Below are 25,646 nucleotides of genomic sequence, written 5' to 3'. Positions count from 1 at the left end.
CTGGCTGAATACCTGCTGGTCCATCTGGACTAGGCCTCCCGCCTGGGCCCTCCTAGAAGGTAGCTCTGGGGGTGATTCATAAACAGCCAGTCAGAACTTCAGCGGCTTCTCCGAGTGACTGGTACCCAATGTGGGTCCATCTCCCACAAGTCTGCCCTTGGCTGCAGGGGAGCCCCACCCCTGAAGTAGAACCCATCATCCGTAACGAACTGCGGCCTGGAGGCTGAACCTTTGTCCACCTTCCCCAGCCTGGCTTCTCTCTTCTTCCATGCCTGCAGGGCAGAGGTCCTCAGAAGAGGAGTTCCCTCCAAAGTGGTTCTGCTCCAAGGTCTCATGAAATGGTGACGTTTAATGAGAACTCCCTACCCCCCTCCCACCCCTGTATAATACATCTATAAAAAATTCAAATACAGCAAGTTACCACTGAGTCAGACTAGAGGGGACCGGCAGGACATTAAATACTGGGGGCAGGAAGGGTCCATGGAGAATAGTACAAAACAGGGGCAGAGGTGGAGGGACTGAAAAGTGTGGGCACCGGGGGGAGGGGGATGGCTGGGCCCCCCCAGTGTCAGGAGCTTATAATCTGATGGTGGCAACAGAGACCCTGGGACAGACAGGAGGCTGGGGCAGGAGGAGAAAACTGGGGCTATGGGGGGCTCCCCTCAGGTCCCCCAAGGGCTCCTGGGAGTCGCTGGCGTTGGAGGGTCCAGCCCGAGGGGGGCAAGGTGAGAGGGGTCTTTGGTGGGTGGGTTAGCTGCATGGTCCTCCCTGGAAAGGAGGGCCGGCTTGGTGTGGTGGGGGCTAGGGGACGGCAGGCCCGGGCCTGCCGGGGTCTCTACAAATTGTGTCTGAAGAGAATGCAGAAGGTCCTCCTGCCCGTGTGCAAAATAGAAACCGGGTCTGCAGGCTCAGCTCCGGCCTCCTGCTCCTCTGCAGGTGCTCTGGCGCGTCCTCATAGGATGCCTGGCTCTGGGGAGATAGGCGGGGGGAGGTGGGGCTGTGAGGGTGGAGGCTGGGATGGAGGTCCCTAAGGCCCTCCCTCCCTCCCTCCCCTCGCTGCCCAGCCTCACTCAAACCTACCAGATCAGGAGATTGCTGGCTGTGGCAGCAGCGGCAGCCAGGGCCAGAGTGATAGGGACACTGGTCATGAAGGGTATCGAGGGTCCCCCGCCGCTGCCGAGCTCTCCGGGGTCACAGATCTTCGTGGTGGGTGGGGGTGCCAGGGAGCTGGTGGTGCCGGTCGTGGTCTCTGGGGAGCATGGGGGAAACTCAGGGCAGGGCCGGGACTGAGTCCCACCCGGAGCTGGGGTTTCATCAGGCACCCTGTTCCTGCTTCCTGATCAGATTAGTGTTGCCTCTCCCATCCTGCTCCCCAAGGCTCACAGGTGACCCCTGCACCCAGTCATCCCTACCAAGGACATCTAGAGAACAAGAACCAGGAACCCAGGTGCTGGGCAGATGGGTGGGTCTGGGACAGTCAGGGAGGGTGAGTCACAGACACTCTGCTGCTAGGAGGAGCTGGAGGGAGTATGCACAGGGGGCAGGGCAGGGGGCAGGCAGGCTCACCGGGGGCCTGGGCTTCCGTGGTGAGGTGGCGTGGTTCCTCCGTCCAGGGTGTGGCGTGAGCAGCCACGCTCCAGTCACTCCACGTCCCAATCTCGTTGTCCTTGGCTGCCACCTGGATGATGTACTCCTTCCCAGCATAGGCATCCGTGATGGTATGTGCTGTGCCATCTGACAGCTCCACCTGCAAGGCCAGCCATGGGACGGGGTGAGCAGAGACACCTTTGGGGTCACAGGCGAGCTGTCCCCAAGGGAAGCAAAGATGCATCTTGGGAGAGGGACATGAATGTACCCCTGGAGGGAGTGGGGGCTTCCTGTGGGGAGAGGGGCCACAATGAGCGGCCTTCACTTTTCATGCGAGAGTAAAGCCATCGGGAAGAAGACCTAGAGGAGGGGCCTCAGGCATGAAGGAGGCTGGAATGCTCCCAGAGTGACTCTGCTCAGTAGCCATGATGCTGTTGTCCAAGATGCTGCTGTGCCAAGGGGGAGACTAATGGAGAGCAGCGTGGTGGTTGGGTACCTCCTTCTCAGGGAGCCATGGAGGAAAGGCCACAAGCACCGACGCTGGAGAGGTGCCTAACATAAAGTTTTGGCTCCATCTCTTGCTAACTTGGAGATCAAGCTGCTTAGCCTCCATCGGCTTTGAGTCCCTCTCTATAAATGGCTATTAGTGACAGTATCTGCCTTAGATTTATAATGAGGACTAAGCCACGAGGAGAGTACCAATTAGACCTCAGCCAACACTGTCACTGTGGGTTTCAGCCCAGAGCCAGTGTACCCACCACCTAGCCCCAGTAGGGCCTCTCCCAGAAAGGCTTCCATGTGGTATCACTCTGCTTGAAGTAGGAAAGGGGTGGGGACAGTCCCCAGGGTGACGGGACTGCCGCTCCATTTCCTCCTGGAGGAATGGCATCACCACTCCACACACACACACACACACACACACACACACACACACACACACACACACACACACCGCCCCGCTGGCTGGCCTCATCCTTCTGGTCTCTCCTCCATTCTCCAGGGCGGCCTGCCTGTCCGGCGCCCCTCCCAGACCCAGGCTGGGCTCTGGTTCATCTCAGCGGCACCCGCCGCCTCATTAAGCCTCCTCGTAAACAGGGGCAGCCGGCGGGGGTGAAGGGGGGGCTGCTCTGGGCCATGTCTGGCTTTAGGGCCTTTTCTTCCTCACAGAAAAATAAGGTCTAGGCCACCTGACCTGCTAGTCTGTGATACGCTTGCGTGTGTGTGTGTGTGTGTGTGTGTGTGTGTGTGTGTGTGTGTGTGTGCTGTCAGGCCCATGTAGAGCAGGAAGCCTCTCTAAGTCCTGCTGTGTCTGTGGTCCTGATGCTGGAGCCCCAGGGAAAGGTCAGGGTCATGCTGACATACACTTGAGCCCAGACCCTGGCCCAGTCAATCCTATTCCCAAGCCCTAAAATATGGGTGGGCACCAAAAGCCTTCCTCTCATGGAAGTGAGGCTCCAGTCCCAACTCTGGATCTCACTCTCCTCTGTCTATAAAGATTCCCTCTGGCTGATTAGCTCACTTCTCCCTCCTTCTTGGCCTACAGAACTCCACATGTCTTTCCCCGAAGACAAAGGAGAGAGCCCAGGGGAGTGGATCACCGGGGGACTCATGACACTGTGCTTCTCGCCAATGATCTCTGGGCAGCGACAATCCTAGGCCTGGACCCTCCTTGCCAGGTTGTCACTAACCCTTCAGAGAAGAGCTCTTCAATGAACAGGCGCTCTCGCTGGCACCCACTGGCCTGGAAGCCCTCTACCCAGTCAGCTGCGGATGTCAGACACTGAGTTAAGCCAAGTTAGGGCCAGAGCAGGTGACAAAGGTACCCACGCAGGGCTTGTCCATGCTGAGACAGCTTCTGTCGTACCACCTGGTACGACATATTACTTACATATTCCTAGTCTACATGTTCCCTGAAAATCCAAGGGACGTTTTTCTCTGCTCCCCTCTTGCAGCCTACACCTGTTACTCTCCAAAATCAAGGACAGGGAAGACATTCTATACAAAATTCAAGTTGAAAAGAGCCACAAATCTAACCTGTCCCAACGCCTGTGAGACATGGAATAAGGAACAACGTGCCACTGGACATGCATGTTCTCAGTGCAGAGGTGAGTCCTGCCCATAGTATAGGCCCATGTATGGTCCTTGGCATGTTGGTCCCGTACACGGATCAGCATGGTTCCTGCTGGGAGCCACGTGTGTGTGTGTGTGTGTGTGTGTGTGTGTGTGTGTGTGTGTGTGTGTATGTTCCCGTGTGTGTGTGGGGTGGGCAGTATGCCAGGTCCACAGCAAGGCGTGTGCGCTGCGACGCGCAGAGCTGCTGCCTGTAGCTCGTTAGCGGGGGAGGGGGCTTGTGAAACCAGACCCTGGTTATTAGCAATGCATTAGGCGCGGGCAGCTGGCCAGGCGGGAGGGACTCCGGACTCTGTCAGGGAACACGTGAGTGAGAGTGTGAGTAGCCTTTGTGGGGGCCAGGCCTACAACCAGGACAGGCACCTAGGAATCAAATTACACGCTTTAAAGGCCAGACGGGAGAAGGGCAGAAGGAGATGGCCCTGGAGCCCAGTGGGGGTTCAAGCTGACCCCCAGTAGACAGACTGGCTTGCCTCATGGAACACTCCCAACTCTAGTCCTAGCCCAGAGCTCAAGGGCCACCCAGAGTGCCCACAGCCTAATAGACCCTGGGCTCTCAATATGAGAATACCCGGAAGTCTTCAAATCCCTGGCTGTTTCCTAGAGCTCTCCATCATAGCTCGATCAATAGCCAGACCATAGCCTCTCACCCCACACTGACCCTTGTCCACTGTTTGGTTCCCAGTCCAGGCCACTCCCTGACCTATAACCTTAAAGCGACCTTTAAACTAGGCCTAACTTTAGAGCCTGGATAGTCATTAGGATCTAAACTCAGACCCCCCTAGACCGAACTTGACCGCAGTGTCTGGTCCTAACCCCTTGGGCCCATCTGCAAACCTTTGAGGGGGTGGGACCATCCTGTTCTTTGGGTCCATCACGGACCCAGCGTGTAATGGGAGGTACCTGATCAGGGCTGACAGTCAAGATTAGGGGTAGGGATCGTTAGGAATAGGACAGGAAACCCTTCACCTCCCTCCCAGCACTTCCCTCCACCACGCTCAGACATGTTCTGATGAGGATGCCTCCGTCAGCTCTACTCATCTTCCCAAGCCTACCCGATCCCTTTCTCCCCGCCGCAAGCCTCGGCCACTGGGTCCCCTCGTGGTGCTGATACTACCTGGGGCATAGTTTCCTCCTTCACAGTACCGCACACTCAGGCATCAGGATCTGGGCAGGGCAGGGCACTCACATGCTGCCACTGGTCCAGGATGAGAGGCCGGTAGCGCAGAAAGAACTTGAGAGGGAAGGATTCGGGGTCAGGCCAGGTTGAGGGCGTCTGCCATGTCACCTCCAGTCGACGAGGGTTGCTGGGCACCGGCCGAGCTACCACGTTTTCTGGAGGATCAGGCTTCACTATTGAGAAGACATTTGTTTCATTAGTGTGCTGATCTCTGGGAAGAATCACACACTGTCAACTCCAGCCACTGATCAGCCATCTCTGTTGCCAACAGTTGACACGACCCACAGCTACCGTCTCTCTTTCCCGTTGTCAGCTCTGGCAGCTACAATGAACCACCACCTAATGAGTCACCAGCTCTGACCTCCCATCGTCACCCTTGGCCGTCACTACAGCCACAGTCACCAGCTCTCGGCAGCAACATCCTAAATTTCAACCAACCTCCATCACAACTCCATTCTCACGCTGCTGTCCAGCACGCCGAAGACGAAGCCGGCACATCACCCCTATTGCCACCCAGATCACCTCTCCTCCACCGGGATCACACACTGACCCTGCTGGCTCCCCCTCGGGCTTTTTCAGTTCTAAACGGGGACTGGACACCTTTGTTAAGAGTCTAGATTTGAGGCGTTAGAGGTAAGCTGTGGATCTGATGGTAGCGGCATCCAAGGGCCCAGCTCATATTGAAATAATCTGACGGAAGAGCCAGCTGTGAGGCTTGCGGGGAAGATGGAGGAGAGGAAGGCGAGAGACTGTCTCAGAGACAAATAGAGGGTTTGTCTGGGACGGGATGGGGCAGGAGCAGGCAGGGCCTGTCTGGAGGATGGCAAGGGCAGGCAGAGGGTCTGGATGGGGTAAGGGGTGGGGTGAGGGCGGTGTCTCTCCTCTCCTGTCTCCCTGTTCTGACACCTCATTTATCACAGACCGTAAGGAAGCCATTAGCATGGGGGGGGGGGGGGGCTGCAGCTGCGCAGGAGTCTGGCCCAGCTCGGCCCCCTTTCCCCCTGTTGCATGTTCTTTGAGCCAAAGAGACAATGAAAAGAACTGCTGGAGAAGTCTCTGCCCTGCAGGTAAGGATATCCACTTGTGCGATCACAGGTGTACATGGAGGCATGTTCGCGCCATGGTGCACACACGTGAACATCCCTACCAACGCGCAGGTACACCTCTGACACGCTGTCACACTCCCAGGGTAGGCAGCGGTTCCCCCCACCATCACTACCACACGCACCGATGGTGAACTCGTCGAAGGTAATAGCCGTGGTGTTGTGACCCAAGGCGTTGCTGACACTTATGGAGACCTTGTACTTGATGGTGGAGAACAGGTGCATGTAGCGGATGTGGCAGCGGTTCTTGAGGGCTGGGTCCTTCTCACAGACCATAATTTTGGAGCCGTGCCTGGAAGGGAAGGAGGCCCAGGTACTGTCACCAACATCGGGGGTCAGGTTGGGGCAGGCTGGGGGAAGGTCAAGCCCAAGGCTGGGCCGGGGTCTTGGACTCAGGACGTGATGAGGAGAGGGGGAGGTCAAAGGTCAGGGCTGGAACCGGGTCAAGCGCGCAGTTACTCACAGCACAGTCACATTGAAGGTATTGGGGATGTAGGTAGGGGTGGGCAGATGCCAGCTGCAGTAGAAGCCCTTGGGGTAAGTGTTGGAGCGGCAGCTGAGCACAGGCTCCCGCGGCGGCACTGGGGGTGAGGATAGGGAGGTCAGGGCCTTCTTGAAGCATCCAGTCCCTTGTGCTAGTTTGGGGACAGGTGGGCCCCAGCACTCCCCCCTTACCTATCATCGATGCCAAAGGTGTGGGGGGGGGTGCTGTCAGCAAGGGTCTGAGGCTTCCCAGGCCACAGAGAGCCAGATGTTTAATTAAAGAAAAACAAGGCTGTGTGGGGGATTCCTCCCCCCACACCTGCTCAATGGAGGCAGGAACTGGACGGGGGGGGGGGGGGGGGGGGGGGGGGAGCTGTGAGTCCCAGCTCATCGATCACAGCACGGAGATGATGTCTCAGGGAATTGTCCTTGGCCATGTCTCCTATCACAAATGTGCCCACGTCCAAAGAAGTGCCGTGGACACTGAAGGGAACCAAGTGGTCCTCTCTACCTGCTAGGGTGACCTGTGCACCTTTTGGAGAAGAGCGCCCTCCCCCCCTGGGCCAACTGATACAAGAAGAGGCCTGGCAGCCACACAGGAGTACAAACTGGACAGGCATGAGCACATCCACGTGTGTACAGACCTGCGTGTATCAGTGTATGTGACACACACACGTCTCTGACATGAAGGAGTGACTGGAAACATGCAGCATCTATGCCGCTCTTGGTCACATCATCCACGCACAACGCTATGTGACTATTTGTGTGTGCAAAGTGTCTGTTGGAAGAAAGCAGCGGTTCCACTGGTGTGTTTCCCCCTGGCTCCTGGCTCCAGCCTCCGAGTGCTCCGCCACCTTAAGAAAGGCTGTGACATGATCGGTGGCCGCCTTCCGTGTGGAGTAAGGAAACACAGCGAGGGATACTGTTTGGCTGGAGGTCACACAGAAAACCAGAACTGAAATTACTCTCAGAAAGGTGTTACTCACCTACATGACTACATTTGGGAAGTTCTTTCTGTTGTCTAACTGTGCTTTTTGCTGCTGTGAGCATTTAGCCCAGCTGTCCCACCTTCAGGCACTGGGCAAGGCGTGAGGACAGGCGGCTCAAGTTCCTGGAAGGAGGCAGCTTCTGTGATCTGACCCAGGCAAGGAATGTCTGTCTGTGGCTCCAGGGACACTGACACCTCCCTTCTGTGCCTCTCCCCTCCCCACCCCCTGCCTGACAGGTGGACAGGAAATGGGAGGGGGTAACTGAACAAGCCAGGGACAGTGAAGGGGAGTACATGTCTACGCTTGTAGAGTGGCTGTGGTGACCCTTGGGGAACCGAGGTTTCCACGGTGTACATGACTTGGGGTGACTTCTAGATGCACACATCTAGTATGTGAAATCTGTGTGACGACGTGGCGGAGCCCGGGACACATGTCCCAGAGCGTAAACCCGGCTCTGCAGCCAGAGCTGAGGGGCAGGAAGGGCACCAGGAGAAGCCTCCCTGCAGCAGGTGGAGACACTGTGGGCAGAGCAGCCCTTCCCCAGCGCAGGGGAGAGCACACCGGGGCTGCCTTGCATCTGCTCACCACTGTCGTCCTTCCCGGGGAAGCTGCCCCTCTTATGTGGGTCTCCTGTCATCCTGTGTGCCTGTGGTGTCCCTGCCCTACCTACCCCATGGGTATAGAGTGCTGTATGGGGGTGGGGTGGGGGTGGCCAAGGACACAGGAAGTGCCTTCTGGGGGCCCGTGGGCCAGGCCAGAGTTGGCAGCCGCTCTAGGAGGAAAGGACATTCCGAGGTCGCCGAGAAACCTCCACTCCCCGCTCCCGCTGCTACCCCCCCTTACCCCCAGCTTCAAAGGAGGAGAGCGCTGGGGGGGGGGGGGAGCTGCAGAGTCAGCTCCCTGCTGCCTGCCCGGGGTGTGGAGGGCAGAGCAGGCCATGGCACTGGACTCACAGCCCCCTCCCCTGGACGGGCTGATGTATCTCCACCCCTTTCCTTCTATCCTCCCCTTCAGACCAGTCCCCTTTCAAACCTCCCCCTCAGACCAGCTCCCCTCTCTGAATGGGCAGGTCACAAGGGGTAGGGGCCAAGCAGGGGTTCGGTCTGTCATCTGGCTACTCCTGCCTGGCCCAGGGCCCTGAGGAGAGGAGGGTTTGGGTTCCCTGACAGGGACCAGGTTTCTCCGAGGGGAAAGGAGGAAAGAAAAACAAAGAAAAGGAAGAAAAGGAAGGAGCGAGTTGCTGCAGCTGGAGCCCAGCTGAGGGGCCGGGTGGGCGGAGATGGGGGTGTAGCGAGAGACCAAGTGTGAGGCTGTGGGACAGTGTGGGATCGGGAGGCCCTGGCGCTGAGTGAGCTGTGAGCTCGGAGAACTGCTGGAAGGCCCTGTGGCTGCGAGGTGGCTTCGTGGGCGACTCCTGGTCGTGTAAAAGTGGAGGCTGTGTGGGACAAGCTGGATGACTGTGTGACGTGGGGTGAGGCTGCCCGGTGTCTGTGAGGGCAAGGCTTGGACATAAGGTCCTCCCGTGTGTCACTGTACCTGAAACACGCAGCCGGCCAGCTACACTGTCTATGTGATGGAGCTTGAGTCGGAATGTGCTCCCCTCCCCGCCTTAAGACAGGGTCTCAGGTAACCCTGACTAGCCTACAACTTACTATGCAGACCAGGCTGGCCTCAAACTCATAGAGATCTGCTGGCCTCTGCCTTCTGAGTGCTGGGATTAAAGGTGTGTGCTACCACACCTGGCTCTGAGTGTGCTTTTCAAACCATGGGTATGAGAAGAAACCCTGAATGCCCAGTCTACAAATGGGCTGGACCTGGTGTGAGAGTACGTCAGGGGTGTTTGAGCAAACTCCTATACATACATGACAGTGTCATACCTGGGTATGCGGCATGCTCTCAGATGCCCAGGCAGCCCGAGCTTCCCCTTGTGGGGGTTCCTGAGATGCCTGAGTCACTGTGTCAGCTGGGACAGTGTCTGAGTCCCATACAGGGCCGTGTGCGTGTGCCTCTGCTGGCCTGGGGTTTGTTTGTTTTCCTCCTAATTGGCTTGTTTTTCCATGTCCAGCCCACCAAACCGCATGTTTTTCCTCTCATCTAGCCAGCCCGCCTGGGCTGGAGCCCCCAGCACGCATGAGGCCTGCCCGCTGGCCTAGAGAGGAGGAGAGGCAGGCTGCCCACACCCTGAGCCAGGCCAGATCAGGCCAGGGTGGGGCGCACTGACCCTTCCGCTGCAGCCCTGCCCACACCACACCCACACTCCTCCTGCCTGGCATTCAAGGCTCATGGCCTGTCTTAACCTTTGCTTGTGGGATCTCTTGAGGTACCCCAAGTTCTGGACTCTTGAACACCTCCTCCTGCCTCCCACTCACTTCTCCTTGACATCTTTAACCACAGTCCTGTGAGCTACTCTTTTCTTCCTGGCCAAACAGAGCTGGGGGCAGCAGTGCTGAACCAGGAGCCTCGAGCTCATGACTCTTGGTGGGAGGGGCTGAACAAGAAACTGTCCATTTAAAAATTATTTTAATCTCTGGTTTGTTTTAGCTTAAGATCGGAATGATAGCAGTGTCCAGTAAACAAAAAAAGGATGCTACTAAAAGGAACATTGTGATCCCGTTTCCTAACACATCAGTAGGCGCTGCCTCGCTGCTGTGTGAGGATTCACCTGAGGGAAGGAAGGTGGGCAGGAGAATGCAGTACGGAGCTGCCTGGTTAAGGAGCCTTCCACCAGAACATCACTATGGCCAAGTTCCTTTGGAAACTTGGAAATAAAGATTGCATGTATTTAGGATAAACATTAAATAATAATTCTCAGTCTGAAGGACCCACAAACCACAGGTAATGTCACCATGCCCTTGGGAAGCTGGCAAGAATACTTGAGTATTGAGTATTGTCAAACCCGGTCTCTCGTTATTACATAAAGTGACTGAGATGGTCGTGATTAATATCCCCTATTCCTCAAACCAGATCTTTAGACAGAAATAAGGCAGCAAGAGATAAGTACCTGTTACAGATGTTACAGCCAGTTCATGTCCTGCCCTTCCCTGAGGGGCAAGATCAAGGGAGTATAGTGAACTGTATCTAAATGGTCTGGACTCTGGTCACAATAGAGATGCGGTGGCCATGTCCTGTTGGTAAGGACTGTGGATGTTACTTCAAAACTCAATTCCCCTCCGAAGGCCTCTCAAAGATCACAGCACCAGAAACTGGGTTAAGGGCTACCAGACACCAGCAATTACCACCTGCCTTATTTATCACTTGGAGGGTCCAAACTCAGAAATCAGGAGAGCGGGTAACTGATGAGATGGTCTCATCCTTCTACAGCACTGACAACATCCTCTTCCCCATGGAAGGATTAGCCTGGAGCTAATCTGGTTTCCACTGTTACCGGGTGCTAAACCAAGGAGGATTTGGTTAGGCTGGTCCTGCATTTCTCCATAAAGACAACAGGGGTCACTCCATCTTTGGCTCACATTTAAAAAACTTAGCCTGAATGCCATCTCTTCACTTTAAACAGTTTGAAAAGGTTTCTTTCCAGAGGGGCAGTAGTGGCACACACCTTTAATCCTGAGGGGACTCTAGCCCACTCGAGAATGTGGCTCTGGCAGACCGTGCCCTTCTCCCCAATTCCCTCTGCCTTGCTAAACACTGTTAGATCACATTCCCAAAGCTAGCCCCCAAGGTCCATTCCCTTATTTGGCCAATCCCTCCTCCCGAGGCTGACTACCAAGGTCCAGCTATCAAGGTATTGAAGTCCAACAATCAGAAGCCCCCTTTGGCTCACCTAAATAACATGCCCAATTAGAATTAAACACCTCGTCCTAACACAGGGTTCTCCTTGTACCTTTATAAACGGCCATTTTCCCATGTGCTATGTCTGTCTCCTCTATCCAGAGGCAGTCCTTTGTTGTCCTGTCCCCCCCCCCCCCCCCCGGACAAATATCCCTTCCCTTCCCCTTGTTCCCTCCCCTTCCCCCTCCCCTTCCCCCTCGTCCTCTATCTCCTGTCTTTGTCTCTTACACCTGCCCTCTGTCTCTCTGGGTTAAATAAATCTCCTTTGTGCTGAGAACTTGGTCTTGGGGTTTCTGAGTCGATGCTTTTCCTTTCAAATTCCAGTACTAGGGAGGCAGAGGCAGGCGGATCTCTGTGAGTTCAAGGCCAGCCTGGTCTACAGAGCGAGTTCCAGAACAGCCAGGGCTACACAAAGAAACCCTGCCTCGCAAAAGAAAAAGGAAAGGCTTTTCCATAGGAAAGGACATCTCCACTAATATATTTTCACACCTCATTCAGCCCTAATGTGGGTATTTTTGTGGGCGGTCCTAAGCAACTTTTCAGTGTAACATTTCTCGTGGTTGTCCACACTGGTCCCCTGACAATGGGCAAGGGCCTGCTCCCAGGTAGCTTCCAGGGAATAAAAAGAACTTTAATCTTTCGGCTGTGGGGTAAATTAAATCCAAATGTGATGAAGCCAAAGAAGCTTGAATCTTTAGCTCAGGAGAAAAGATGGAGGACTTTCCAAGCCATCACTCTGTTGGCCAAGAGCTGGGCACCTGCCCACCTGCCCCTCGGCTGATGACCTCATCACGCTGCCTTCCCTCACTTCTTTTCCAAACCACTCATCTGTTCTTCCGTCTGCCTTGCTGCTGGCTCCTTCTCCCATCAACCCCTTGCACACTTACACACGGATGGTCTTCAGGGTTCAATTCTGAGTCTTCCACCCTTCTTTACTCACATCATCACCACCCTGCTGTAGACGAGAACCCCTACACTTCTATCTCTAGTAGACACCTGTCCCTGAAGCCCGGACCCTTAGATCCACTGGCCTTTACTCTGGACCAATTCTAGGTCCGTCCCCCCTCCCCCCGCCCCGCCTTGCCCTGGGAGGACCTTCATCTAACATCTTAGCAGACGTCTACAGACTTGCAGAGCTCTCCTACACCACTGCCAACTTCTGCCACTATTTTCTCTGGTCATCAAAGCACTGGGCCAAAGTGCTGGGTAATCAAAGCACTCAGACACACACTCCCACAGGAGAATCTTCCATCACTGATGGCAGGAAAGGGTTAAACAGTCCAGTTCCCTGGACTAGAGAGCTGGCTTAGAGGTGAAGAGCATTGGCAGCTCTTCCAGAGGACCCAGCACCCACATGGCAGCTCACAACCATCTTTAACTCCATTCTAGGGGATCTGGCTCCCTCACATGGACACACTTGCAGACAAAAAACCCAATGCACATAAAATAGTAATAATAAATACTTCTTAAAAATTCTAGTGCCCTTACCCCTCAGGAGGACAACTCTGAGGGTGCCTCTTCCATTCCACACCCTGAGTTTCCCCACTGGTGACTCTTACCACCTAGAGACAACCAACACTCTGGTAACTACCGCCCCCCCTTTTGACGGGTATCACTGGATGGATCAGGCTGGCCTTAAACCTGCAATTCTCCTGCTTCTGCCTCTTGAGTGTTGGGATTAAAGGCGTGCACCACCACTGCCCGGCCTTCCTTTTTGTTTTTTTAATTATTACATTTAGTGTGTGTGAGGTGTGGGGTGTGGGGTGGGGGGAGTGCACATTCGTGCCATGGCATGTATGTGCGGAGATCAGAAGACAGCTTGCAGGAATTGGGAGACACAGGGTTTATCTGCTGAGCCATTTCATCTTCCTAATAACTATTTTTTTTTTTTATTAAATAACCTACTTCCCTTTTCTGTATCTCTTTCCCACTCTTCAAGAGGTTTCCATCACGTGCAAAATAAAATGCTTGTCTTTAGATTCTCATTTTCAATCCGACTCTAGGAGACCTGGGTCCAGCCACTGTCCAAACAGAGCACACTTTTCCTCCTGTTCCTCCCTGTCACGTGTCACAGTGACCATACCACCAGCCCTCTCTACCTTCCCACCCTCAACTCGCCAGCCTTTCCCACCTCCAACCCATCACCAGTTCCTGAGGGCGCAACATCCCTACTTCTCCAGCTCGTTCTCTGGTCCCATGTCCTCTGCATCTCTATTGCCCTTGCCTCCTCCCTCCAACATGCTTCTCTTCACCGCCTGAACCTGATTCCAACCATATCACTGGCCAGTTCCCGGGACCGTGATCTGTACTCGGTCACCTCCCTTAGTCCCCTGTCACCACTGCCATCAACCCACATGACTCGGAGGCCTCATCAGCACTCAGTCAGAAATGATGCTTCCAGCCGGGCAGTGGTGGGGCACGCCTTTCATCTCAGCACCCAAGAGGCAAAGGCCGGCAGACCTCTGGGAGTTTGAGGCAGCTTGGTCTCTACTTTGTTAGTTCTAGGCCAGCCAGGGTGGCATAGTTAGAGCATGTCTCAAATAAAGAAAGAACAACAACAAAACTACAAAGAAAAAGAAAAAAAAGAAAGTCTGTTTCCATATATCTCCTAAATCTGGAGTCTCCATGTGTCTCTTGCTGTACGAAGCCTTCTTCCTTCCCTGGGGCCTCCCAGACGGCTCCCACGTCTCATAACCTTATGTCCTATTTCCCTCCCTCCGCCATTGACTGTCTCCTGTGGGAGCAGACATGGTGAGGCCCCTCCAGCTCAGAGCTGTGACCCTAGGATCCCTTTCTACCCACCAAGCCCTGCCAGCCCTCCTCTGCCCACTGTGTCATAGGGGACAAAAGGACATCAGGACTAAAAGACCTTCAAACATATCTGCAGGATAAATATGTCAAGTGACCAGGGTTTGGACTCATTGAGCAAGACGAAACTCAGAAGTCAGAAGAACAGGTTAGGTGGGATCAGAAAGCAAGGCTCAGGCTGCAGCTTCTCTCCTTCCCGCCCCACAGGAAGGTCAAACCTCCAGTAAGAGGTCACAGGCCAGGGTAATACTTACAGCCCACATGTAGAAGGACTTGGTGACGCAGATGCCAGGAGTCGCGGTGGAAACAGGCATACAGGCCGCTGTGGCCCAGTTCTAGGCTTCGTAGTACCAGCTGAGAGCCATTGAGCAGGTCAGGAGCCAGATCTGTGCCGTTTACCCTCCATGTCACAGCAGCATCCCAGCTTGCTGTCCCACAGGGCAGCATCACATCTGAGCCCAGGCGCTCATACTGGACATGCGGTGCCTCTGTGGGGCCAGGGAGGGCAGGAACAAAAGTCACAGGTCAGAGTCCTGCCTAGCAACCGCAGGTGAACATGGACAGGTGAGACCGAAGGGGCATGAGAGGGGGAGTGTCGCTGGAGAGGGCAGCCTGCGCAGAACTTCTCTGTGGCTGTGCAAGTGTGTGAGTGTCTTCGCTTTGGAAAGCACATGAGAGGATCTCTCTGTGGGGCGAGGGAAGGGGGTGCTGTGTGGCATTTGGAAGGATCTATTCTCAGTGAAAATTCAGTTCCTCTTTAGTCTCTGCACCTTTACAAAGTTTCCTGACCCCTATGACCTATGACCCTAACTACGAGACTACTTCTTCCTTCCTCCCTCCCTCCCTCCCCTTTCTTCTTCTTCTTCTTCTTCTCCCCCCTCCCCCTTTTGGTTTTTCAAGAAGGCTTTCTTTGTGTTTCTGGCTGTCCTGGAACTCGCTCTGTAGACCAGACTAGACTCGAACTCACAGAGATCCACCTGCCTCTGCCTCCAGAGTCCTGGGATTAAAGGCGTGCGCCACCACTGCCTAGCTGACTCTAACTTCTTGCCATCAGCAGGCCCAGCCCCACCCCTCCCCAGGACCACTAGTTTTTGGATTGGAGCATCTTTCCTGCTTGCTGCCTCCATCACTTTCTCTGTGCCACGGCCCATGTCTCCAGGTCTGCCTCCTTCACTGCCATTACAGTGGTGCAGGGGGGTGCCCCTCCTGGACTCTCTTCTCTGCCACATTCCTGGTTTTCCGTCCCACGTCTTTCCCTTATCTTTCTTCGAGCCCCCCTGCCCCCAGCTCTGCCCACTCCACACAAGCTCCCCGCCCCCACCTTAGCTATCCAGGGCTTGGATGGCAGCACCAGAGGGGAGAGCGGGTAGACCTTGCAGAAGTGAGCCCTGGGGAACTCCTGGCAACTGTCAACTTTGTGAAGCAGAAACTGCTTGTGTTGGGGTGGGAGCTGGGACTGAGGGAGTGCTCCGTCCATTCCTCTGTTGCCCCCAGGAGGAGCCTGTCAGAACTAAAAACTAAACTCCTGCCCTGGCCCTGGCAGCCCAGGCCAACCGAGGCGTGATGGACTGAACCCAGGAGACTGGAGATAGAAGGGTGGAAGCGAGCACCTGTCGGGAGGCAGCGCCAGGTGGAGGAGGCAGCCAGCAGGACAGAGTCAGAGAGGCAGATCCACAGGCAGCAGCAGAGGGGCAGGCATGCAGAATCGGAATCTTCAGACACCCCCACCTCCTGCCCCCTGAGCCTGGAAGGACAGATGCTTCCCTCATCCCAGCCAGATCTGTGGAGTGAGGGTGGGAGAGGAGAGGGGGGGAGGAAGGGGCAGCAGGGGGGGGGGGGGCTGCGGGATCCCTCGTTAACACTCGCTCACATCTCCCCTCCAGAGAGCCACCCCCGCTGAGTTGGGGGATTTTCAGAGGCAATTCCTGTTAACGAGCCAATTAAGTTGGGCCAGTGGCCTCTTAATTAGACTTGTTAACACCACCAGGACTTCGAGGGAAGGGGGGGAGGAATCCCTCAAGGGCCCCTCAGTCACCCTCCTCAGCGGAGCCCCCTCCCCAGGACTGCTTTTCTCTGGGCGGGAACATCTGTCCTGTTCGCTGCCTGCCACCCTCCCTGGCCGGGGTCTCTGTGTCTCCGGGTCTGTCTCCCTTGCGGCCTGTCTCTGCCTTTGCCCCTCTCTGAGCCTCTCTGTCCCTGTCCAGAGGAGGGGGAAGCAGGAAACGGAGCCAGCCCTGACCACTTGTCTGTGGGGCTTGGGACCAGCCGAACAGAGGATGAACAGGCGGAAGGGCGGTGGCTGGGGGCCTTGGAGGCCACAGCTGTGAGGCTGGACCAGAGGCTGAATGGAGGCCTCCCCCTGATCAGAGGCCCAGTGTCCAAGACTCAGGCCATTGAGCCCCCCCTCAATCCAATAGCTCCGGCCACTGAGCCCCCTTCCAACCTCCCTTCCAAAAACCTGGAGCTTCCAGGAAACATGCCAAGCCCCTCTCTCCACACAACCCCCCCAACAGAGAGACTCTGCATCCAGCTGCCTGAGGAGGAGGCTGAAAACTGACCGGTGGGGAGGGGGGCGTGGCCACCGGGGTCCCAGCGGCAACACACCAACACTGACCAAAAGCCGTTCAGAGCAAACATGGACTCAGTGTGGCCCTTCAGCACGGGGGGGGGGGGGGGGGGGGGGGCAGGGGGGGGCACAGCCCCAGATGAGGAGACGCCTCGCGACAAGCACAACAGCAGCGGCCTGACGCGTCCCCCATCACACCCTGTCTGCCTCGGAAACAACCACGGAGACACAATCTGATAGCAAGGACAAGAAAGGGCAGAGGAGACACACAGCATCAGAAGACAACTGCAGGCCGTAACGCAGAGACAGGAGCGACACGGCATGACAGTCACACGGTGCCACACGGTGACACCAACACAACAACGGCAACACACACACACACACACACACACACACACACACACACACACACACACGGCCACGCAACAGCTTCAGAAATGGCACTGGTTTAATACTGTCTCTGGCCAACCCTGCAGGTGCCCCTCCTGATGTGCCGTCCATTTCAGAAATTAAATCAAGCAGCAGGGGGAGGATGGGGTTCTTGGCCCTGACAAATGCTCCAAAGGAATCAGCTGTGAAAAGGTTGTTAGAAGCCAGGATGAGAGACAGAGACAGGATGAGGTCATGGACATGGAGAACACAGAGGGACAGAGCTGACGGCTCCCTCACACCTGCACACACAGACTCACATGGGGACTACATGCCGGAAATGGTCCCCCCGGGTGTCCTAAGCAACTTCATATCACCACACAGGCAGGATGAGGACGGTCACCCACAAAGAAGCAATGGCAGCCACTCGTCACAAGGGTACAGTCACACACAGGCTCAATCACACGGGGACACTGTGCCCTTTCAGGGATGGTAACACCTGATACAAGATCACAGGCATGTACATAAAGAGGATCATCACCTAGGGGCACAGTTACTCATGGGGACAGGGTCTCATGGACAGGGTGAATCTTAACAAGGGCAAAAACATACAAAGAAAGTCATACTATCACACACGCAGGGTGCAGTCTCAGATACAATGATGCAGCCCCTGAAAAGGCATTCACCCAGGTAATGCACAGCCTACAAAGACGCAGCCACACAGAGACACCCTGAACAGAGCCATGCTCTCACATGAAAAAAAGTCCCACACACTGAACTGTGATCTCACGCCAGGGCTCCGGCCAGACGCAGCCCCGACTTTACATGTAAGTAGAGATCTTTACACATAACAGCAGAGAGAGGCACCTTGCAGGCCTGTGCTGATCCAGCCAGGAGCTCTGGGACTGATCAGGCTCTCTCTGGGCTTCAGTTGCTCGTCTCCTAAGGGAGAGGCCACAGATTCCTGGACCCACTACCCTTTTGGCCCAAAGTCTTGAGGACTGAGGAGGTCAGCCAGTAAGGTCTGTTCAGTGCCTGGACTTATTCCCTCTCAGGCCCTGCTTCTGCCTCCCGCAGCCAAGGCAGGACAGGACCCAACCAATGGAGGAACTTGGGGAATCTTACTGGGGCGACTTGCAAGTTCAGACTGCAATGTGACTAGGGAAGAGGGCACATGTTTCCCCAGCAGAGGCACAGCTCCTTGTCCTGTAAGCTATGGGGACTCAGACCTCATTAGACAGACAGGTGGGGGATGGGTGGAGAGGCTCCCCGTCACTCAGCCCCTGAGCAGTCTCTCCCTCCTCTAGCCAGGGCCCACCTTGAGTGCGCCAGCCCTCTCCCATCGGTCTCAATGTCTGTTGACCATCTCTGCCACTATCCTTCGGCGATAAGGCTGACATCAGGAAGTAACCTGGAACAGTTTTGCTCGGTCTCTGAAATGCCTCCTACACCCCTACAAATCTTACCTAAATACTGTACAGAAGCCCTGCCCCCAGCTCCATTCCCAAGTCCTATCCTACCTGCCCGTGCCCTCTACCTTCCCAACAGAACAAATTATGTCAAGCATGCGACGATCCGGGTGTGACTGTGGAGGGCTGTGCCTGTGAGATGTCAGCAGGTTACCCCGCTTACATCACTGTCACGTGACTACGTGTCCTTTGGGCGAGGTGTGTGCCACAGTGCCATAGTGTGCCAGTGTGACTCCTGGGGGCATCTGTGTGCAGCTGTGCCAAAGAAGACTCGTGCACCGTTCTGGGAGGAGGAAGTGACAAGCAGCCCTCCCAAGCACTCACCCTGTGGACTGTGTTTCTGGGTGTAGACAGCGGCAGCGGCGGCAGCAAGCACAGCACAGCAGGCCCATGGGACAGAAGCAGCCATCTGTTGGGAGAAATGGGTTGTGGAGGGGCAGCGTCAGCCCAGGCAGGAACCCCCTGGTGAGGTTAGGGGTGCTGCTCTCGGGGAAGGCTGGGAAATCTCAGTCCCGGGGCCAGGGGCACCTTGACCCCAAACACCCTTCTTAATGGGGCTTGGGGGTCCCCTTTCCAGCATTGGAAGCCAACGTATTGTCACCTGTGGGAAGGGTCGCTGAGATGGTGGCAGACAACGACGGCAGTTTGTCATTCAGTAAGAGTGCTGACTGCAGAATGTAGTCAACCACGGATGAGTTATAGAACATCGGCAATGCCAGAGCCATTTTTCAAAATTAAAAAACATACCTCGACCAGTGAGCTTAGCTAATTAGGTATCCACACCACAAACTGCAAGGGCAACGCTTTAGCTTAATGAAGGTCTGTACTTCTCCAAAGTGCCTTGAACAGAAGGCCCCCTGCTATACTCCTGGGGAGAAAGCCTGAAACCTGGATGCTCAAGAGACCCTTGGATCTATCACTGGCCTCCACCCAGACTCCTACTGGGCTCTGGGAAACTCAGGGTATCAAGACAGTGGCACTCTAGCCAAGCCAGATGCAGCTTTGGCTTTACTGTGTATCAGTGATCAAAAAGAAAACTGTTCGTACGTAAGCCCTTACCAAGGATCCTAGACCACCCTTCACCTCAGAGACATGCTCTCAGAAGCCTGAGACCCCCAGCCCAGGAGAATCAGTGTCTACATGTGCTCATGCAGGTACATGAAGTACATCCAGGACATGTCCCCCAGAAAACAGGAAGAATCCAGTGGTCCCCCCACTTAATGTCCTGCCTCCTGGAATGAGTTCAATTCCCCCACCCCAACACATGCTCAGATCCGAGGCAGGGAAATAACTCTTTCCTGGAGGACAGGCTCTAAGTGTGATAACCTCCCTTTTCTAAACTGAGGATAGAAACCAAGGGACTGTCAACCATGCAGAAGCAGAGACCCAAAGACAGACACCAGGGGATACTATGAGGTATTTAACCATGGCTGCTGTCAGGTCCAGGCAGTCTCACAGTAGACCTTGCCCAGAAACACTGCCCAAACAGCCATACAGAGCCCCAAACAAACAGCTCCACACTCGAGCTGTCAAGAGAAGCGTGTGTCCAACCATGCACACAGCCAGATAACCAGACAGAGAAGCGATCCGAGTACAGCCAGCACAACCGGAGAAGCAGCCAAACACACGGCAAGCTGCTCAGCCAGACCCCAGCCGAGGAAGAGCAAGAGCTAAAGCAAAGAAACCAGCAGTGACAGTCGGTGCCAGAGACACCGTCAGAAACAGCCAGGGAAGCTCTGACACACAAGCAGAGAAATTGCTAGACACACACAGCCATACACTCAGACAAAAAGCGAGAGAAAGAATCAGAGCCACAGCCGGATGCTCAGTCAGGAAGTATCCGCACCACTGCAGACTCTGCCAGAGACACTGTTAGGGACACAGCCAGAGATAGCATCAGAGATACTGCCAGAGACACCCAGACAAAGTGCCCGAGAGACCACAGCTGGGAGGAGGGAGAGGAAGGTGGGCATTAACTGCGGCAGCCAGGGTGGAAGTGAACCTGAATTCCTGGGAGCTCCTTTATGGGAAAGGGCTTCCACTGCCTTCTGTTTCCCTCACCCACCCCAGATTGCTCATCTCCTCTGAGCCTGCTTGTCCTGATGGCCACAGCTACAGCTACACTTTGCTGGTGTGGTCTTGACCCCTTTTCCACATTGGTGACTCCTAGGGCCTTGGTTACCTTCTGGCCAGGTTCCTTATGACTCTCAATCATTTCTCATCTTCAGCTACTCCTTAGGCCTAGGAGGCTAAGACAATGACCAAAGGCACATAACTAGCAAATTACATGAAGTCAGCTAGACTTCTGAGCTGATTCTGGAGAAAAAGAGACAGGCTGGAATCCTACCTGGTCATCTCCCCCTCCCCCCAACAACTCCCCCAGCCTTGGAAGGTAGCCCTCAGACCCTCCCCCTCTATCTCTGCCATCTGTCCACACTTTTCTCCTAGATCCTCTGCCTCCTCCGTGCCAGTCCACTGAGCACCACCTGGGAACAAGAACCAGGCCACAGGCAGGCAGGCAGGCAGGTAGGTAGGCAAGCAAGCAGAGTGGATAGAGGTCAGATCCAGAGGGAGAGTCAGAGCAAAGAGGAAAACCTCTGCTCCTTACTCCTTCTAGGTCCTAGTCAGGCTCAGGCTGGAGGCGGAAGATATCCAGGATAGGCGCACATGCATCCTCTCCAGCGTGTACACACACACACACACACACACACACACTCTTTCAGGCCCCCACAGGGGGAGGGGAGACTTCTTCATCAAAGTCGCCTCCATCAGCCCGATGAGTTACTGTAAGGGCCGGGCCCTGGGCCAACGGGGCTGCAGCCACAGGAGACGGGTGCTGCTGAGAGCTAGTGAGCTAGCTCGTGCTGCGGAGAGTGGGGGTGGGGTACCAAGACAGACACTGCAGGGTCTGGGCACACAGAAATGGGAGAGCCTTGGGGAGGGGAAGTGGGCCTGGTGAGGCAGAGTGCTGAGTGGACTCTTCCAGGGACAAGGCACAGAGGCAGAAGTGGAAGAAGGGACCCAGGGAGGAAGACAGGGCACACTGGGAACCGCAGACCCTCCACGGCAAACGGGAAGACAGACACAAAGGCTCTCTCTGCCCACCCTAGACCACCGCAAGGAGCCTGTGCAACCCCTAAGGCTGGAAGGAGGCAGGCAGTCCATGCAGCACGCAGGTTCTGCCGCAGGACTGACCAGGTGTGACAGCAGGTTCTTTCTGGGGTTGGAAGGATTCTCACTGGGGATCGAGGAGCCCAGCCTCGAGGAAACAGGGGTGAAATAAAGCCTCACCCCTCTGCTTCCGCAGCTATAAAAACAACAACGAAACCACTCAGGGTAGTTTCACCCCCACCTCTCCTCAATGTCCCAGTTAGGCCCACTCTCTAAATGGGGAGACTGAAGCTAGAGGCATCCGGAACATAATACCACCCACCACCTCCCTGCCCTCAATCACCTCCAACTCTCATCTCAGGGCAAACAGCTCCTTTCCCAGGAATTTTCCAAGTCCATACTTCCAGTCTAGGATGGATCTAGATGATAAACGTCACACAGCCCGAGGGAAGGCAGTACACTGGCCTAGGCTCCCTTACGGATCATCATCGAAGAGGTTAAGCCCAGAATGAAGATAGAACAGAGCGGAAGCAGCCCAGTGCCCTGCAGCACAAGGTTCCCAGCACTTCTTCTCACATGAACCCCAGTGTCATCATTATTTACACACACAAGTGACACAGAAGACAAATCCCAGGGCCCCAATCTAGTGTCACTGCCCCACTGTGACACAAAGACACTATCACACGGTGATAATAAATCAGTGAAAACGATACAATTGCACTGTTCACAATGACACACAAGGATGTTGACAGTCATCAGAGTAACAATGTTGCAGTAAAGTGACAATCCCAATGACCCAACAATGTACTGACACCTGTTGAGATGGATACAGTCACACAGAGTAGCACATAGCCACAAAGAGATGTTGACAGACTCCGTGACATACAGAATGATACCAGTTCACAGAAATGTTAGCCCCCATGGAGGCTGACAGTCACCATTAGTAATACTGCCAGACACAGTGACAAGCTCCAGACTGGGGATCTCAATTACCCAGCTTTGGAGTCTGGGACCCCAAGACCACTCTTCCCAGCCCCAGCAACGTCCCAGTTGTCCTGTGGCCCCACCTCACTGGTTGCCTAGCTAAAGGTACAATCTAGGGGAGGCTCTTTGAAAAGCCCCTATTATGCCTGCCAAGCCACAGCCAAAAGTTTGGAGAGTCCCTGTCAAACCCAGGTTGGGGTGGGGGTTAGCAGCACCACTGACTGGGTCTCAGCCACAGTGTGTGTGTGTGTGTGTGTGTGTGTGTGTGTGTGTGTGTGTGTGTGTGTGTGTGTGTGTGTTGATCTGCAGTAGGGTGTCCTAAGCTATGGGTGGAGGCTGGCGTGAGGGTCAGGAATGTTCCTTCTGGCCTTGACAGTGAAGAAGGACGGCCTCATGCAGTGACCTCAAAGCAAGGTTACCAATCCATCTCCAAGTTGGGTAATTGAGATTCAGTGGTCACTGGCCAGGACTCCTTTCAGTGCCCAGTACAGGGCTGAAGTGACTCTTTCACGGCTTCCTGCCCCCTTTGACAACTCCAAACTCCCACAGCATCAGTAGAAAGGGTACCCTGGGTCCTCACTTCCTTCCCATCTTCTCACACAGCCCTAAAAGTCCTATGTGTGGGCAAACACCCAGAACGTTGATTCCAATGCCAGGGAAGCCAGTAAGCCTCCGACCTGGGGAGAATTTTGGGTGGAGCAAAGAAGAGACACATAAGGATAGGGTGAGCAGGGAAGCTGAGGCCTGGACAAGGGAGCTTGGGAGCGACAGGGCAGGAAGCTCAAGGAGGCGGAGGAGGAGTGCAGGCTGGGAGGCCCCCAGATCCCACCAGACCTAGACAGCCTGGACAGTGTGGGCAGTGGGGGCCAGTGCAGAGGCCTGAAAAGTTCACAGGTTGGATTGGGGGGGGGGGAGCAGGCCAGGGAGGGAGGCCTGGCTCCTGGCAGTTGGCTGGCAGGTCCCCTCACCAGGGAGGGGGAGGGCACAGGTCAGGGGCCAGCTCCGGGGCTACAGGCTCCCACTCAACAGTAGTAGTGTGTCTCCCTCCTGTCTTTTGACTTTCTAGTCTCTGTCCTCCCCCCCCCCTTTGAATCCAGACCTCTTCTTCCTCTCATGTCTGGGTGCCACCACCTCAAAGGACAGGAGGTTGGGAATTCAGAAGCTGTGACTGAGGCTGGAATTCAAGCCTTCTCCTCCTGGGCTGCTACACCCCCTCCCACTATGGAGCAAGCCTCAGTGCTCAGGGGGAAGGATGCCACCCCAGCACCAGTGCCCTCCTCCTGCTGAGAAGGGGGAGGGTAGGCTGAGCACCAGTGGGAGGGGGCCAGGAAGGAGGCAGGGGGAGCAGTCCCCCAGCCCCAGCCGCTGGCTGAGGTTGTGGAAAAGGAGGCGGCCCAATGTGAGTGAGTTGGGGGGTGGGTATCCGCACCTGCTGTTGTGACCTCCACAGCCAGAGATGGGGGCCTGTGGGGGGAGGGACACACAGATTCCGATGGATTTTGGCAGCAGCCTGGACTCTAAGTGCTCCCACCCCCCACCCCCAGCCTCTTGTACCGTGGGGACCCTGAGTTCAGCATGTGCGTGCCCTGCTTGCTGCACGTGTGTGCGGGCGTGTTGGGGGAGCCTGAGGCCCTCATATGATGGGCCTGGCTCAGCAGCTGGGGATGTGTCTTGGGAAGATGGGAATCCATCCCACCAGCCTGTGCCCACATGTAGAGGTCCACTCGGAGCCCTGGGAGCTGTACACAAGCATCCCTCTAGATGCAGAAGGTCTGGGGTTTTTTTCTTCAGAAGTCATTTGCTCCAGCCCCTGCCTCTTACATGGAGAGCAGGACAGGGCAGGTGAATTCATAGCCTCTCTTTGGGCACATGCTCTGGACAGCTTCACAAACTCTGAGGCACAGGTGGCCAACTCCCTACTCGCCAAGCCCGGTCCAGTCTATGGTTCCCAGAAGAATCAGGAGGACCCTCCACCTAGGAAAGGCCTACCAGTCAAGTGAAAGGCTGTGCCGGGCAGTGTGTGGCTGCTTTGGAGAGACAGTGCTGCAGGGGGAGGTTAGCCTGCCAGATGCCATGATCCCTGGGGGATGGGCAAAGCAGTAGGGGTGAATGAGACTCTAGAGCTGGGGTGGGAGGTAGGAAAGGGTCTACAGTACGTGTCCAGCTGGAAGGAGACAGGATGGACAAAACAGCTCTTGAGACTTGGGGCCTAGTTCAAAGACCTGTTGGCCTCAGCGTCTCTACCATCCCCCATCCTCTCCCCTGCCAGATCACCGTTATAGTACAAACACACACGGGCATGGTGGCACACACCTTTAATCCCAGCACTGGGGAGACAGAGGCAGGCAGATCTCCACTGAATTAGAGGCCAGCCTGGTTTACATAGTGAATTCCAGGACAGCCAGGGCTAGGCAGAGAGACCCTGTCTCAAAACAAAAACAACAACAAAGAACGTCACTCCCCCTCAAAAAAGAAGTCCATGCATGTAAGTATACACACACACACACACACACACACACACACACACATCCCAGCAGGGCACAAGAAGCAGGAGTTTGTAAGAGGAAGAACTGAAGATGGTCTTTTTGGCAGAGCCAGAGTTGGTGGGGGGAGAAATTTCTTTTTCCTTATGGAACAATGTTCTGTTTTCTATGCCCCCTTAACATGCACGTGTACCATGCATGCTACTTCTGAGGAACCTTCTGGTCTGCTGGGTAAGAGCAAGCCATCCTCCCTCCCCCCTCCCTGCTCTTCACAATCTGTTCCTGATGGTAAACACAGGCATGAATACACACACCCACATGTTCACACACACCAGCAGTTCAGGGTGACACAGGACCCAGTGTTCACCTCACCCCAAGATGAAGCACATACTAGAGGGCTCTTCCAGTCACCCAGGGAGCTTCCCGAGGCCCCCATCTCCACATACACACAGCCAGTACTCTGCAGACATTCCCAGCAGACACACACACACACACACACACACACACACACACACACACACACACACTGGCATTTAGTCTACAGTCACAACCACTTATCATGTCCTCCCCTGTGGACACCCACTGCCACAGCCTC

General features: G+C 55.4%; 1 protein-coding gene across 4 annotated transcripts in view; it reads right to left on the bottom strand.

The window, feature by feature from the left end:
- Positions 1–329: 329 nt before the first annotated feature.
- Cntfr (ciliary neurotrophic factor receptor) overlaps positions 330–25,646 on the bottom strand; it is a 32,412-nt gene continuing 7,095 nt past the window's right edge. For 2 of the 4 annotated variants that reach the window (XM_052716117.1, XM_052716115.1), the window contains 8 exons: positions 18,798–18,882; positions 14,324–14,557; positions 6,464–6,581; positions 6,126–6,292; positions 4,907–5,070; positions 1,567–1,747; positions 1,081–1,249; positions 330–969 (listed from right to left, as the gene is read on the bottom strand). In XM_052716117.1, the coding sequence (XP_052572077.1) occupies position 969; positions 1,081–1,249; positions 1,567–1,747; positions 4,907–5,070; positions 6,126–6,292; positions 6,464–6,581; positions 14,324–14,557; positions 18,798–18,882 (1,119 nt within the window). In that variant the 3' untranslated portion in view covers positions 330–968. Of the gene's footprint in view, positions 970–1,080; positions 1,250–1,566; positions 1,748–4,906; positions 5,071–6,125; positions 6,293–6,463; positions 6,582–14,323; positions 14,558–18,797; positions 18,883–25,646 lie in introns of those variants that run through there. The other 2 variants (XM_052716118.1, XM_052716116.1) reach the window with 2 other exon arrangements.

The sequence above is a fragment of the Peromyscus californicus genome, unplaced genomic scaffold, assembly GCF_007827085.1.
Source record: "Peromyscus californicus insignis strain IS unplaced genomic scaffold, ASM782708v3 Scaffold_5__1_contigs__length_169319896, whole genome shotgun sequence".
NCBI lineage: Eukaryota > Metazoa > Chordata > Mammalia > Rodentia > Cricetidae > Peromyscus > Peromyscus californicus.
This window is presented reverse-complemented; position numbering and strand designations above follow the sequence as displayed.